The following is a 14,660-nucleotide window of genomic DNA, read 5'->3' as shown; positions in this document are numbered from 1 at the left end:
TACAATTTCTTGTCAATCCAATAGGGCACTGACACCTCCATGAATAATGAAGAAAAGGAAGATCATCACTGAAGTTCTAAGCTAAAATACTCAAACATGTACACATATAAATTTGCAGCACATTTTAACTAAAGAACAAGTTAGTGACAAAGAGAGTGGGTAATTTATTGCTACACTTGAGGGTCAATTATTCAGATTAAATGGTTTAAGTGGGGTAACAATGGTATCTATTTATCTTGCAGTCATTTACCACGCACTAAACAAGTTCTGGGCATGTTTTCTCCCTTTTAAGTAATCAATATCTCTCTTGTTTTTTACCTTCATATTTACACCCAAGCAGGATTATTAGGAAGGGGAAAAATTGGATAAAGCACCTAGAAAGGAAAGCCACAAGCAAATGCTTCAAACTTTACAATTCACATTTATTTTGAAAAAATGTTTTGTTAAAAATACTCCTACAAAGGCATTGGAGCAGCAGGTTTCTGTTTCCTTTATAAATACATCTGATTTATTTATTTATTTATTTCTTCTCAGTAACATCGAAAGACATCTGACAAAGCCAGGGAAGCCCTGGGCTGAATGGAAGACACATCCCTGTGTAACAAGGACCTGCACATGATCTCCCCATTCACAATTAAAAAAAATACAAATACTGTCATGAAAAGTGTTCTCTTGTCTCAGGGTCACAGCTGATGCACAGAGAGCAGGAAGCCAGGGCTGGGGACACGCTGGAGCCCGGCTGATGGGTCCTGGCACTGGTGGCAGGGGAGGACAGGACACAGTGCTGACCCCCTTGTCTTTGGGGGGCTGCAGGACTCCCCCCATTCCCCATCCCACTCTGCAATTCCTTCCAGAGCCATGGCCGAGAGGTCAGAGCCTGGCAAAGCCTCCTCTCCCTGCAAACCTTCCTGTGCCATCAGCAGCTCCTCCACAAACCTGCCAGGGAAGGACATTTTCCAACAGATGCTGCCACATCATGTCCTGCAGGAGAACCCCATGAGCAGATCCCAGGATCTAATGCCTGATGGACAAGAGAATTCCCTGCCACACCTCCCCCAGGACCTCACTGCCACCTGACACCTCACTGTCACCCCTCCCTTCCCTCTGGGATCTCCTTGGGATTTGGTATCTGAGCTAGGAAAAGAGCTTCCCTGCAAGGAGTCTTTTGGAATGGAAGCATGGACAGCTACCTTGGCTCTTCAGTTCCTCAGAAGCCCATGGGTAGATGTTGGCACAGGAAGTGGGTTTGGATATCTGTGCCCAGCTCATCCTGAGAGGAGATCTCTGAGCTCTGAGCTCCCAAACTCCTGTTTCCTGCCTCCCAGTGCTCTCAGAGCACAGCCTGGGGAAGTGAGAAGGGTCATGTTTTTATTTGGGACGGGCTTGGAAGCACCAGGCTCATTTATCCAGCAAGAACTGTGACTCCTCAGCTCTGGCTTCAGGGGCTGGAACACCCCCAGGCTCCCCAGGCTTAAACCAGGGCCTCAAAGCCCTCCCTGGGTGGACTGAGCTCCCATCAGTCCAAACAGCACGGCAGGGAATGACAGAAGGTCAGCAAAGCCCTTCCAAAGCAAACCTGGAAGTACAAATTGTGTTCAAGCTCCTTCTCCTGTGGCAAAGGCTGGAGCCTTTCCCCTGAATGCCCAGGGAACGCTGGCCAGGGATCCTGACACCAGACCTGCTTCCATACAACTTTCTACTGCTTCACAGGAAGATCTGTGATGTGAGGTGGATGTTTCCAGAAAGAAAGGGAGGCAAAGGGGGGATTTTTTAATGGGGAGAGATGGAGCTAAGCAGAGATTCCCTGCAGAGACCTGCTGAGCCAGCTCCAAGGAAGAGAATCCCTGCCCTGGCCAAACCTGAACAAACCATGCAGCCCTTCCATACTGGGGAGGGGACAGAGGGCAGAGAAGCAGCAGAGAGAAAGAGAGCTGAAGGTGGAGGACAAGCAGTGACAAAGAAAAGGGTGCAAGAGTCCCAGGCTGAAAAGTGAATGGAGAAGTCACTGGAGGAGGGCACCCAACAGAAATCTCCAGCGCAGGGGCTGCGGATCCACAAAAGAAGAAGCAGATGCAAGCCCCCATCTCTGATCCTTGATTTCTCCCCCTCCATCTCCAGCAGGATGGCAGGGGATGGGCTGTGATGTGGGGTCCTGGAGGATCATCCTGAAGAGGGGAGAAGCAAAGCCAGGAGCCAAGCAGGAGAACCCAGGTGATCCAGGATGACACCCACGGGGATTGCTGTCCTTGTCAGGGCATCCACAGGCTGCAGCTCCTTGCCTAGTGTCTCCAGCTCTCTCACCCTCCAGGGAGCCTTTCCTTCCTCCCCTGCTCAAACAAGGCTTTTCACTGCTCAGATCCCACTGTTGGATGGGACAGGAATGACCACACTTGCCTGTCCCTCTGCCCAGGGGCAGCTGGGCTGTTTCACTTGCCTCCACTACTGAACAGCTTCAAAGAAAACTCTGGAGCTTGAGGGATGGATGGGCAGTGCTTCTACAGACCTGAGGGACCCAGCCACACCTGACAGCCTCATCCTGAGCAAGTCCTCACTTCAGAACCCTGGACATTTTGGGAACTCCTGCAATCTGAACTTTATTTCTCTGTACTTCAGAGAATGGCCAACATGAAACCCACAGCTCTGAACCTTGGGTGCCCCACATGAGGGCTGGACTGTCCTTCACTAAAAGCTGGGATTTTCCTAGGATCCCAATGCTCCTGGGATCCTAGACACAGAAGCTGGGACTTTTAGAGGAAAAAAGAACCATCAGAGAGCTCATAAACCCATCCCTTCCTCCTGGAGAGCAGAGCCAGGTGGGGCCAAGCAAGAAGCACTGGTGCATAAACCTGTCCCTTCCCTGTCCCCTACAGCTCACAAGGGTCTGCAAGGGCCAGGAATGCAGTCAGGGACCCCTGAGCTCCAGCCTGGCCCTTCTGCCACATTCCTGGGCTGCTCTGCAGAGGCACAAAAATCCCTGCCCGTGCCAAAGACCTTTTCACTCATGCCATCAAGGCAGACCAAGCAATGAAGGGTTTTAATGTCTGGATCTAAGGTGACCCTAGGACATAAAGAACAAATTCATCTTCAGAGCTGGGCCAGCACTCAAAACCAAACCTGGCACTTAATCCCTGCCTGGATCTTGTCCTGGAGCCCTCAACACTCAGTGCCTGCTCTGGGGCCCCTCTGGGATTTCCCTACACTCCTCCAGCCCAGCCCTGAGTTCCTCCATTGCACCAAGAGATTTTTGCCCATTTTAGAAGCTTGTCCCAGTTTCCTTTCCTGCATTTTAACCCTTGAGGAAGCTCTGACACGTCCATTTGGACTCGTGCTCAGACTGCCAACCAGCCAGCAGGTGACAAGGCTGAGCCAGCCGATGCAGAGGGACAAATCTCACTGTCAGAAACCTCTCCAGAGCAGAGGGGAAGGACAGGGATCTCTCATACCCAGCACTCCTAAGGTTCTCTGGGTCATGAAAGAAGGTTTGAGGTAAGAATGCTTCCACAGAGAGCTTCCACATCCAATACATGATGGATCACTCAGTCAATCTCTCTTTGTGCTTTTCCAGTTGTTTGAGGCACTGATGTCCCACTGCACCTCTGAGCCCCAGGGATGCCTTGGGATACACAAGAAATTGGGAGGAGGAAGCAAGTGGTTTCCTCTGACATGGGAAGCCCTCTGGCTCCACACAGAAATCCTTTCCCAGAAAGAGTGAAAATGGAAAATCAATGATGCTTGATGGAGTGTTTGGGCTTTTAAGAATGTGTCAGTCCCAAGAATACAACTGAGTAAAAGAATTTCTGCAGGAATCCTGTTATACACCCTGTGCCCCCAGGCATCCATGACCCAGAGAAACTGGAAGAGGTATTTTTGTGTCGAGATTAGGCTTTTAAAAGTTTGTCCAGTCACCTTTTGAATCCCAAAATGGTTTGGGTTGGAAAGGACCTCAAAGCTCACCCAGTCCCACCCCCTGCCATGGGCAGGGACACCTTCCACTGTCCCAGGTTGCTCCAAGCCCCATCCAACCTGGCACTGGACACTTCCAGGGATCCAGGTGCAGCCACAGCTTCCCAGGGCAACCTGTGCTGGGCCCTCCCCTCTCTCACAGGGAAAAATTTCTTCCTAAAATCCCATCTAAACTTATCCTCCTTTAGCTTAAAGTCATCTCTCCTTTTCCTATCAATCCATCCAGTGCTGGCTATCCACATTCCAGCCCTGAGTTCCACCCTCCAACCACTGTGATCTGTGCCAAGGAATATTCTGCTTCCCTTGCCCTCAAGCTGTTATTGTCAGAAACAGTGACTGCTGCTTTCTCACCTTTCTCACATCCTTTCTGATTTAAGGGCATGAAATTTTTATCATTGTGGTTTACCTCTGCCAGAACCAAGAATCAAAATCTATTTATCTTTTATACCTCCCATGGACTTCTGGCTGTTACAGAAGCCCTGATCTGGCTGCACCTATCTGTATATTTATTTCTTCCTTTCTGTGTATCCCTTTTGAGTGGAGGAGAACAAAAGCATCTCCAGCATTTGCAGAGCCAGCACATCAAAAATTCACTGGCTCGTGACCTTGTGTGAAGGCTCCTGAATGCCAATATCTGATGGCAATCACAGATTTCACATTTATTCTCCACCAGCAAAGGCCAAGCCAGGCTGTGGGTTTGCCACACCATCTGTCCCAGACTGGTGATTTTATCAACCTCCATCTCCCAGCCCAGCCCACTCAGCCTGGAGTCAGTGAGCTGGAAGTGCAGACCAAAGGCAATTTGGGGAGAAGGGGGATCTGACTGCTGGCTTCATCCTCAGGTAGAGTAACACACTTCCCCCAGTCCTCCAGGAATCCTGGGATGGTTTGGGTTGGAAAGGACCTTAAATATCATCTTGTTCCAACTCCCTGCCATGGGCAGGAATCCTCCTTGAACCCCTTCCATTAGTTTTTCATAACCCAGCTGTTTGGCTCTCAAAGACAAAATTTATTCCTTCCCTCCCAGACTTAGTTGGAATAACCAAAGGATATGGCAGGACAGCTGTGCAAGGGCTCCAGCCAACCCCAGAGGTAGAAGTTGAAGCTACAGTTGAGGCAAGTGAAGAATTCCTGAAGTTTACTGGAACAAAAGAGCTGGAAATCAACCAAGTGTTTGTTGTTCTTTTTTTCATGAAGGCAAAACAGAGTTCCTGATAAGAAATGAGGCACGCAAGGCTGAGTGTGGTTTGTTTGCAGGGCTGGCAGTGGGGGCACTGGGATGTCCCAAGGAATCAGACAGGGAGACAGTGGCACTGCTGCTGCACTCCTGCACAGCTCCCAGAGGAATTTCTTGCAGAATTTAAAAAGGAGGAAAAAAGGGAGAGATACTGTTGAATAGGTTTTAAGACAGCAGGAATGCAGATTCAGGAAAAGATTTGTGGGGAGAGAGGACTTCTTGCTTCCAGTCCCAAATTTCTGCAAATAACATTTGTCAGTGGAGTTGGCAGGAGTTTACACAGGGACAGCAAGGAGGTAAATTCCAGGAAATATTTGGAGAGTGCAGGGAGTTTTCTAGGAGAGCAGTGGAAGATTGGAACACATATGGAAGCAAACACAGGCCAAGGTTGTGTCCTGGGAAGGGCAAAGAATTACAAGAAGCCAAGACATCCTGAATAAGCTTAAATAAAAAAAAAAGCCAAAACGTGACTGCAGATAAAAAAAGTTGAATCCTGTATGTGCAGAACTTGCAAATATGCAACATTTTTGAGGATGGAAAAAGACCTACATTAAATCAGCCTTGAGTTAGACATGCAGGAAAGAAGATGATTTACATTAAAACAATAAACTCCACTAAACCAAACCAGACAGCAGTGACACTTCCAGGACTCTGTTGTACATCCAAGGCAGTCCCAGATTTATTGCATCATCAGAGGATACAACTGTTAACGATGCAGCAGAGTTCAAGCCCTGACTCCAGGATTCATATAAATCAGCCTGGCAAATATAACAAGAAGTTTCCTCAGCTGCTCAAACCCTCCAGAGTTCCTCTCTACAGGCCACTGCTTATCCACAGCCTGGGTGATGATTCCTGGGAAAGAACCTTTCCTTCAACCCAGATTCCAAGAACAGCTTCAGGGAGTGTGGGAAAAGCCCTGTAGTCCAGCCAGCAGCTGATGCTGGTGAAAGTCCCTCAGCTCAGCTCAGCTCAGCTCAGCTCAGCTCAGCTCAGGCCAGGCCAGGAGGGAGCTGCTCTGGGCAGTGCTCATTAGGCAGTGCAGAGAGCAGGATGCTGGTTTGGGGAAAGGGCCAACAGGAGCCAGCACTCCCTGTGTGGCTGATCTTGCAGGGCAGAGCTCACAAGGATGAAGCTCTGCTGTGTCCCCAGGTCCTCCAGCCCCTGCCCTGCCCGTGGCTCTCCCTCCCCATGGGCTGACCCTGCTGTACAGCTGCAGTGGAGCCATGGGCTGGATCTCATTCCAGCCTGGGATTAGAGCACTAAAGGAACCCTGCAGCAGTGGGGAGCCCTGGCACAGCCACGTTTATCTGGGCCACAGGGAAGCCCCAACATGGGCTGCTGCCTTTGGGAGCTGCTGCTTGGCAGTGAGGATGTTATGGAGAGAAGAAGCTCCTCAGCTGCTGAAAAGCACAGATTCCCACTAATCCATGAAAGGCAGTTCTGAGGACTCACTGAGGAGGAGAGCAGATCCTTTAGGGAGGGGATGTGCAGCTCACAGTGCCCTGTTTTGTGTCCCCACAGCCACTAGGACAAGGGATTCCTCATGGCACTGCTGTGTCTTACAGGACTGTTTTCCCTCTTTTCCTCACAACCCTGGGCTGTAATTCCAGCAAATGGGCTGGTGGCAACAGCTGGAAATGACCCACAAAACATATTTTAACTTTTTACTGTCCACGTACGCTTTTCTTCCTCTGCTCTGCCCTGTGATGCTCTGCAAGATTTGAACTTATCACTGTCCAACCAACTGAGAACATCCAAGCTGCTGAGCATTCCCTCTGAAAGCCATCCACAGGCTGATCCTCAGCAGGAAATGGGGAGGGGACAAGGGAAGGGCTGGGAGGTAGCTTGAAAGGTACAGGGGAAATGTGAAAATTGCAACAAGCTGCCTGAAAATCTCCATGTGATGATTTTTGTTACGTACCCACACATGCACACATGCACATGCACAACAGCATTTCACAGTGTCAATGTTAGCAAGTGCCTTTTCCCCTTTTCCCCTTGGAACACGCCGAGTTTTCCATCAGACTCCCACTTCATAGCAGTACACTGGAGACCCATGAAATAAATATGTTATTGTCACTCCAGTGCCTCTGCCCTCGCTCTGCAGCATGTGCCAGAGGCGTTTACAACCAAAGCACTTGACAGGAACTCGGTTCCTCGTGCTCCCAGGAGAGCTGAAGGATGCAGAAAACTGCAGTGCTTTCTGGACCATGCCTGTTTCAGCCCAGCTCTCCATTAGTCCTACACAGCCAAACACAGATGTCACATCTGTGTCTGGTACAAACAGATGGGAAGGTGTTACTTTTAGTACCACCACCACCGTGTGATTTTTGGTCAGAAGAAGAGACAAGGATGTGCTTTCTCTGTCCTGCAGATGGCTGCCACAGCTCTGGGGGCTGTGGCACTGGGACCTGTCCTTCACAGTGGGCTGGGTCTGGCAGGTAGATGTGTCTGAAGCAGCCAGCGAGGAGATTCAGTGCATTGAGACAAAATGTCTCCGAATGAAGAAGACCTGAAGTGCCCTTCCAAGGCCTGGGTGGCTCTGTGGGGATGCTGTCTGGGCATTGCTCCTCCTTAGTGTCTGCAGGAATGTAGGGGGTGGCAGAGAACAGTCAGGAATTGTCTGGGGAGGACAAGTGAGGGGCATCATGTGCTCCTTCCACATGGCTGCCCCACAGGAATCTGCTGGTGAGTTTTGTAGGCAGAGCTCTCCTGGCAGAGCTCTGGGGCACGAGGGCACTCCTGGCTGTGGCTGGGCATTGGCACAGCACCATGCTGCCCTCACCCTGCACTGCCACCAGAGAGCTTCACGTGCCTTTGGGGCACAGTGGCAACTGCTCCTTGTCAAGGCACAGCAGCCACGATGTGGGACAGACACACCAGGGGAGGCTCCCACACCACACTGGGACTGGGCACACCTGGGAGCTCCTCCTTTCCCTGTGTGCCCTCTGCAAACACTTCCTGTGGTTTAGCCAACTCCAGTGATTTTTTATGTCCTTTCAAAGCTGAGCCCATCCCGTGACCAGGAGCAAGTGCTTTTTGGATGCAAAGGCATTCCAGGTATCCCTTTGGATACACAGGCTGAACAGGCTGGATTTGGGGCAGAGCTGCCCATCCAGGTGCCACCTGCACAGCCCATGCCTACAGCCCACTGCCCCTCGCTCCACACACTCTGTGCCACCTGCCAGCCCTGCAGGGAGATGCTGGGGCTGTGCCAGGGGTGCCCTGTGGGCACTGAGCTCAGGACAAGACCCTGGCACCCAGCACACACCTCCTGCCGGGCTCCATCACTACAGGCAAGCCCAGAGCTGCAAACCCAGGGCTGGGCTGGATGCAACATAAACACAACCCTGCACTAGAGATTTTGGATTAACAGGGGCTAGAGGGACAATTGAAAAGTCCCAGCTGCTGGAGCACCTAGCCCTGGGACAGGGCAAGAGCTCAGGAGAGAAGCCTCCCTTGTAGGGGCTGCTCTGATGCCACTCGCAAGGGCTTTGCTGTTGGATCTGCTCTGGCAGCAGAAAATGCTAGAAGTATTTCATAAAGGGCCTCATATTTTACAAGCAGTCTGGGGAGATGATGTCTGGCCACAGAGGTCTAGACAGCTTGGGATTTTCATGCACAGCAGACACACTTCCTCTTGGATTCAGCTCCTGGAAAATACAGCCAGGCAGCTCCCAGTGAACGTGCCTTCAACACTCCTTGCTGCCAAAAAGAAGAGGAGGAGCCCAGGAATGACAGGCAATGGCAGACAAGGGCTTGTAAACACCAGTCCTGAGGCCATGCCCAGGAGAGGGGTGGGAAAATGCCACATGTGGAATGCTTCAAAGGATGCAAGGTGGTGTTGGGCACAGAGAACAACCCGATTCTCATCTGCACCTCCCTGCACTCAGCTGGTGGCACCCACACATCCCAAAGACCTGGTCAGCAACTAAAGAATTTTTTTCAGTTATTTACAAACCCATTGACTGATCATTCAGCTTCACCCACAGTATTTTGCCTCTGGAGAGCTGGGATTGGAGTTTTTGCTGTCCTGGGCTCTCTCTGACGTGAGGGGCTGAGCCTGAAGCTGCATCACCCAGTGAAGGGACAGGGTTCCCAAGGCACAGAGCCCCCCTGCACAGCCTGGCACCTGCAGGGACCCATCCCCACCTGGGGATAACACAATCCCCTCTCCAGAATGCTGTGCCACAAGCTCCCCTGAGAGGACTGGCCTTGCCCTGCCTTTCCCATGCACCAATCCAACACCTTTCTCAGCAGCCAGACACTTCCAAAGGGCTCTGAAGCCACCTGTGGAGTCATCATTCCCTCACAAAACCCCTCCCTCCTCCCACATTTCCCTCCCAACCCCCCTTGTGATGCTGCTCACCCCCAAGTTGAGCTGGTGGCCATTTCACTTTGGCAAACACCTGGAGCCCCAAGAGCCACAAACATCTGTCGTGCCACGACCAATTGGAAAGAACAAATAAGCAAACAGGAGGAAATGTGCATATAAAAAACCTTTTTCTCCTGGCATATGGTCAATAAGCTGCAATTTTTCCTTCCACAGGGAAGGGATTTAAGTTCTTGGATGATATGATGCTTGGAGATGTCATTTCTTTTTCATTAAAAAAAACCAAACCCCCAACCAACCGAAAATTTCCAACCCCAAACTCACAAACTGATGTTAACAAAACAATGTAAAAGGACAAATCTCCCAACAATGACAACCGAAAAATAAAGGTACACGTCAGCATTTGTAATCAAAAACTACTACATACTGTACTTGGGAAGTCTTCTGGGAAAAGATCATTGGCATCTAGAAAGGATATCACTAAAGTCTTGAGCAATGATATGTATGAGACACGATGCCATTGGAGGGTGGATGGACGGACCCTTAGGAAACTGTCACTCACAAAACTGTTCCATGACAAGAGAAAATAAGAGATGTAAAAAGGATTGGTTTTCCCCATCCCCACCCCCAGGCGTTACAGATTCCTTCTCATTTGTCGGAAACAGCCTCCTCTAGTCTTAGTTTATTTGTTGTGGTTTTGTTTTTTTTTTTTTAAAAAAAAAAAAAGTCTTCAGCTTTTGAAGGAGTCCATCAGTTTCTGAGATGCACTTGGTTTCACAGCACCAAAGAGCTTCAGCTCTCCCGGTCTGATCTGCTCACAGGGCTCTGGGGAAGGGCCTGGCTCACGGCATTCCCAGAGCCCACGGCAGGAAGAGATGTGCTTCTCGTGGCCTTTCCTTGCATTCCTCTTCCTGGAGAAGTCCCACTGCTCCAGAGGTGCCTGGGTCCAGCTGCAGCAGCCTTGTGCAAGAGGAAACATGAAGCTGCTCTTTTCTCTTCCTTTGGAGACTCCCATTGGTCTTGGAGCCCTTTTCAAGAATGCAATTGCTTTATTATTATTTAAAAATATTTTTGTAGTTTGCTTGTTTGTTTTTCAAAATAGTTGTCTTTTTTTTTTTTTTGTTCCCTTTTTCCATTGCTTAAATCCTAGAAGCTCTTGGCAACTTCTCATTGTTGAGGACAGGGTGTTCCCTCCTGCTGCCATGATCCTCAGAGCAGCTGCCTGTCTCTGGTCCATGCAGAACACTCAGGAACTGGAGCTTGGACATACAGGGGCAAAGGGGAGCAGGGCCTCGAGGAGGAGGAGCAGGAGGACAGGCAGCTATCAAACCTCCACAGACTGGATTTGGTTCATCTGTGCTCTCATCACCTGGATACTGTTCAGAATTTTCTTCTGGTGTCCTGCTAAAGTGACCCCGACTCGCAGAATGTCCCTTTGGGAGGAAAGGAAACAAACACAAATATCAGGAGGTATTTTCTCACAGCAGAACAAGATCATAGATGGTATTTAAAATTATCTTTAAGGTCCCTTTCAACCCAAACCATTCTGGGATTCTGTGATTCTATGATTCCCTGATTATATGAGTCCATGAGAATGGTATTTAGAGAGCTGAAGCATCCACAGATTTCTTTCATGAATGCAACAAACAGAAGCAAACCTTGTCAAACCTCTACTCTTTCACTTTTTCCTGCTTATTGTCCAATCTTTGCACTTTCTACCTACCTGCAGCACCTCAGAGTCCTGAACCTCAACAGAGAGTGTGAAACAAAATGCCACAGGCTCTGCTCTCTCTTGTGAGTCAATTTGTCTTAAATCTTTTACCTATGTACCGTTTTGGATTTTGGATTTTCCTTCATTTTGTGACACACTAACCCATTTTTTCTGCCCCTGGAGACACAGGACAGGGATGTGCTGCCCCTCCTCAGTGTAGATCTGACCCCCATACGCAGATGATGCTGTTCTTGATGCTTTTCCTTTGAGCTGACAAGACCATGAAGTGATCAATTTTTGCACTTATCCTTTTGTTAAATCATGGCAATCTCATTTTTGGACAGCTTATATTTTTTATAGATTTAGACATCTGAGAGAAATCAAAGTCATGCCGAGAGCATGAGTGTGGCTCTAAATTGGTCCTGTCTGTGTCTCTAGCTGAGTTTGCTCTCATCTCCCCCTTGGCAAATAAACCTCAGTCATGAAATCTTCAGATCTTCTTCTTCCCATCAGGGGATGGGAGGCCATGTGACCCAAACCTGACTTGAAGGAATTTCAGGTGCATTTTGTCCTTGAGTTTAAGGGGAAGAGTGGCAAAATCTTTGCCATGTTTAGAGTGGAGGTTATTGGGCAAAGAAGGGTAAAGAGGAGCTCCAAAGGGAGGAAAAAATTCTTCACTCATGTCTGTAAACCAGAATAAGACCGTGGCTCTGCCCAGCCCTGTGATTGCAAGCCTTCTGCCCTGGACATTAAATATTTGATTGGATATTGGGAAGGAATTCTTTGCTCAGAGGGTGGTGAGTCCCTGGCTCTGGTTGTCCAGAGAAGCTCTGGCTGGCCCTTCCCTGGAAGCATCCAAGGCCAGGCTGGATGGGGTTTGGAGCAAGCTGGGATAGTGGAAAGTGTCTTAAAGCCCATGGCTCTAAGATGAGCTTTAAGGTCCCTTCCAACTCAAATGGTTCTGTGACTATTGAAAGATAATTTGTGTCCCAGGTGTCCCAGCCTGCAGACAAACCAGTGAGAAGCCTTTCCAGCAGGTCAATGTTGAGACCATGTGGATTTGGGGAACTGAGTCAGTTTTCAGGAAACATTAACATTTTGCTGGCTCTCCAAATTTGGATGAACCAGCAGCTCCACTGACATTCCTATCAGCTTCTGCAAAGGCCAGTGAACACTGGGGGGTGGTGTCAAGTCCTGTTACACCACAATTTTCCAAGGAAAAAGGACTGTCCTCTCTATTGTACATTCAGCCAAGTAGGTGAGGAATGTGGAATGGAAGTGTGCCAAAACTAGTGGGACATGAGCTGAGGATACCCTTGGAATTGTGGTGAAAGCTCTTGGAGAGGACCTGAGGGGCATGGTAAGGGATTGGGAGAACTGGCATTTCAGGGACACTGAGGAAGTGAAAGAACAGCCAGCATTAGCTGGATTGTCTGTATCCTGCCTGCTGTCAGATATTGCAAATAGCAGAACCCAGGCAGGGGTTGGTTGTGGTCTGATACCACTCTTTGATCAAAGTTCTTCCCTACCCTTCAGATTTCATGGACTCTCTTTCTGTTGTATCAACCCAGCCAATATTGTGACAAAATCATCCCCAGAGCCTCGGGATTGCACCACAGATGTCCCAAAACAGTCAGAACTGCCATGGGAACTTCCCAGCAGCAAATAAGAACAAAAAGCCAGAGAAAGTCACAGTGGCTGTTTGAGTGAATGGATTCTGACTCACTGGTAGATTTAAGCATATGGATTTAAGCACAAATCCAAAAACCTCCCTGGTCACCAGGCTCAGACACTGCAGCCCTTACAGATGGCTCTAAGGCTTGGCCCTTTCTGAGGGTTTCTAGAGACACCTGCAGCCAGTCACAAATCTTTCAGCAGAGGCATCAAAGTCCCAGCCAGCCCCAAGGGACTTCAGAACCCTCCAGAAGTGGGATTTCAGCTGCCTGATTTCTCTGAAGAACTTGCTAAGAATCAGGTGCTGATTGTCACTTGTCAATTGTCACTGCAGGATAATTTTTGTAGATGCAGGACATTTTTAGTGGATGCAGCACAAACTTGAAACCACCCCCACAAGGGGATCTTATTGAGGTGTGTGAGGAGACGTGGCAGAGGCTGGAGCCAGGCAGAACAACAGGATGAGAAGCAATGGGAAGAAATGAATGCCCAGAAAGATCCACCAGAACATGAGGAAGAACTTTACTGTGGGGGTGGAACAGACTTCCCAGAGAGGGTGTGAAATCTCTTTCCACAGACATAATCCTGAGGGAGGAGCTCTAGAAGCTGAGCAGGAAGGTTGGACTGAATGACCTCCAGTGGTTCCTTTCAACTGTAACCACTCTGTGATTCTGCCTTTCTCAGGCAGAACTTTGCACCATGCTTGTCTCCATCAATACATCAGCCATCCAAGAGGAGTGCAGAGTTCAGAAGTGTTCTGGAGAATTGTCTGATGCCAGCCTGAAATCTGTTTGTCCCATGTAGGGGTTTGGACACCCCTGGCAGGGGTGTTCATTTTCACAGTGGTAGTGGGGAGAGGAATTCTGCAGGTGCAGACAGACACATGGTCTGGAGACTGAATAGATTAGAAGTGGCTCCACAAAGCAACAATTCTATAAAAGTAAAACTACACCATATGAAAATAAAATCTAATTAAATACCAATTGTTGCAAAACTGCTGGGACTTTTCCTTGTGCTTTGGGACTCAAAGCCTGGGCACTTACTCTACAGTCATCTGAGATACTACATCAAAGGTGGTGAAACCAGCACTGGCAAAGCTCTCCTTGTACTGGCTCATCTTGATGGCATCCAGCCATTCATCCACAGTGTTGAAGCTGGTGTAATCCGGGATTGTGCGGTCAAGGAGGGGGAGGTTCATCCTGAAACACAGAAATGGGCACTGACACACCAAGAGCTGCAAGCACAACTGTTCCTGCACCCTCCAGCAGCTGAGGCACAGGATCAGCACCATTCACAGTGCAGACACTGCCCTGTGGTGTGGAATTCCATCCAGAAATCACTGTTCTGCCAGGGAAGGACTGTGCAGAGCATCAGGGAAGCCCTTCTGGATCAGTTCCTGCAGGAGAGGCAGGAGCCATCAGAGATGATGGGATGCAGCTTTAAATCCTGGCTGCTCATGGGGAGAAAGGTCACTCTCATATAAGGCCAGTGCTTCCCACAAGCTGGTGCAACCCACCTCCCCAGGGAAACTCCACATTGCCTCAGGGGCTTTATCAGCTCCCAGTGCAGTGGGACTGGAACACCAGAACAATCCCACCACCCCAGCATCCCCATGTGCATGAAACCAAGGTGCTCCTCCATGTGCAGAGTGTACTGTCCAAGAGCTGCCTGTGCTCACCAGAGCTGCCCAAGGAGAGGGACCTTGACATCTGCATCCCTGCTCTGTGGATGCCCCAAGCCTG

At 49.4% G+C, this 14,660-nt stretch overlaps 1 protein-coding gene across 4 annotated transcripts in view; it reads right to left on the bottom strand.

Moving 5' to 3' along the window:
- Window positions 1-9,687: 9,687 nt before the first annotated feature.
- The window catches only part of LOC311162042 (ephrin type-B receptor 2), a gene marked incomplete at both ends in the record, with an annotated part of 276,894 nt that continues 271,921 nt past the window's right edge, over window positions 9,688-14,660 (bottom strand). For all 4 annotated transcript variants that reach the window (XM_084220149.1, XM_084220151.1, XM_084220150.1 and 1 more), the window contains 2 exons: window positions 9,688-10,966; window positions 13,962-14,117. In XM_084220149.1, the coding sequence (XP_084076275.1) occupies window positions 10,858-10,966; window positions 13,962-14,117 (265 nt within the window). The remainder of the gene's footprint in view (window positions 10,967-13,961; window positions 14,118-14,660) is intronic.

The sequence above is a fragment of the Fringilla coelebs genome (assembly GCF_963513975.1).
Source record: "Fringilla coelebs genome assembly, chromosome: 22".
NCBI classification, from domain to species: Eukaryota; Metazoa; Chordata; class Aves; order Passeriformes; family Fringillidae; genus Fringilla; species Fringilla coelebs.
This window is presented reverse-complemented; position numbering and strand designations above follow the sequence as displayed.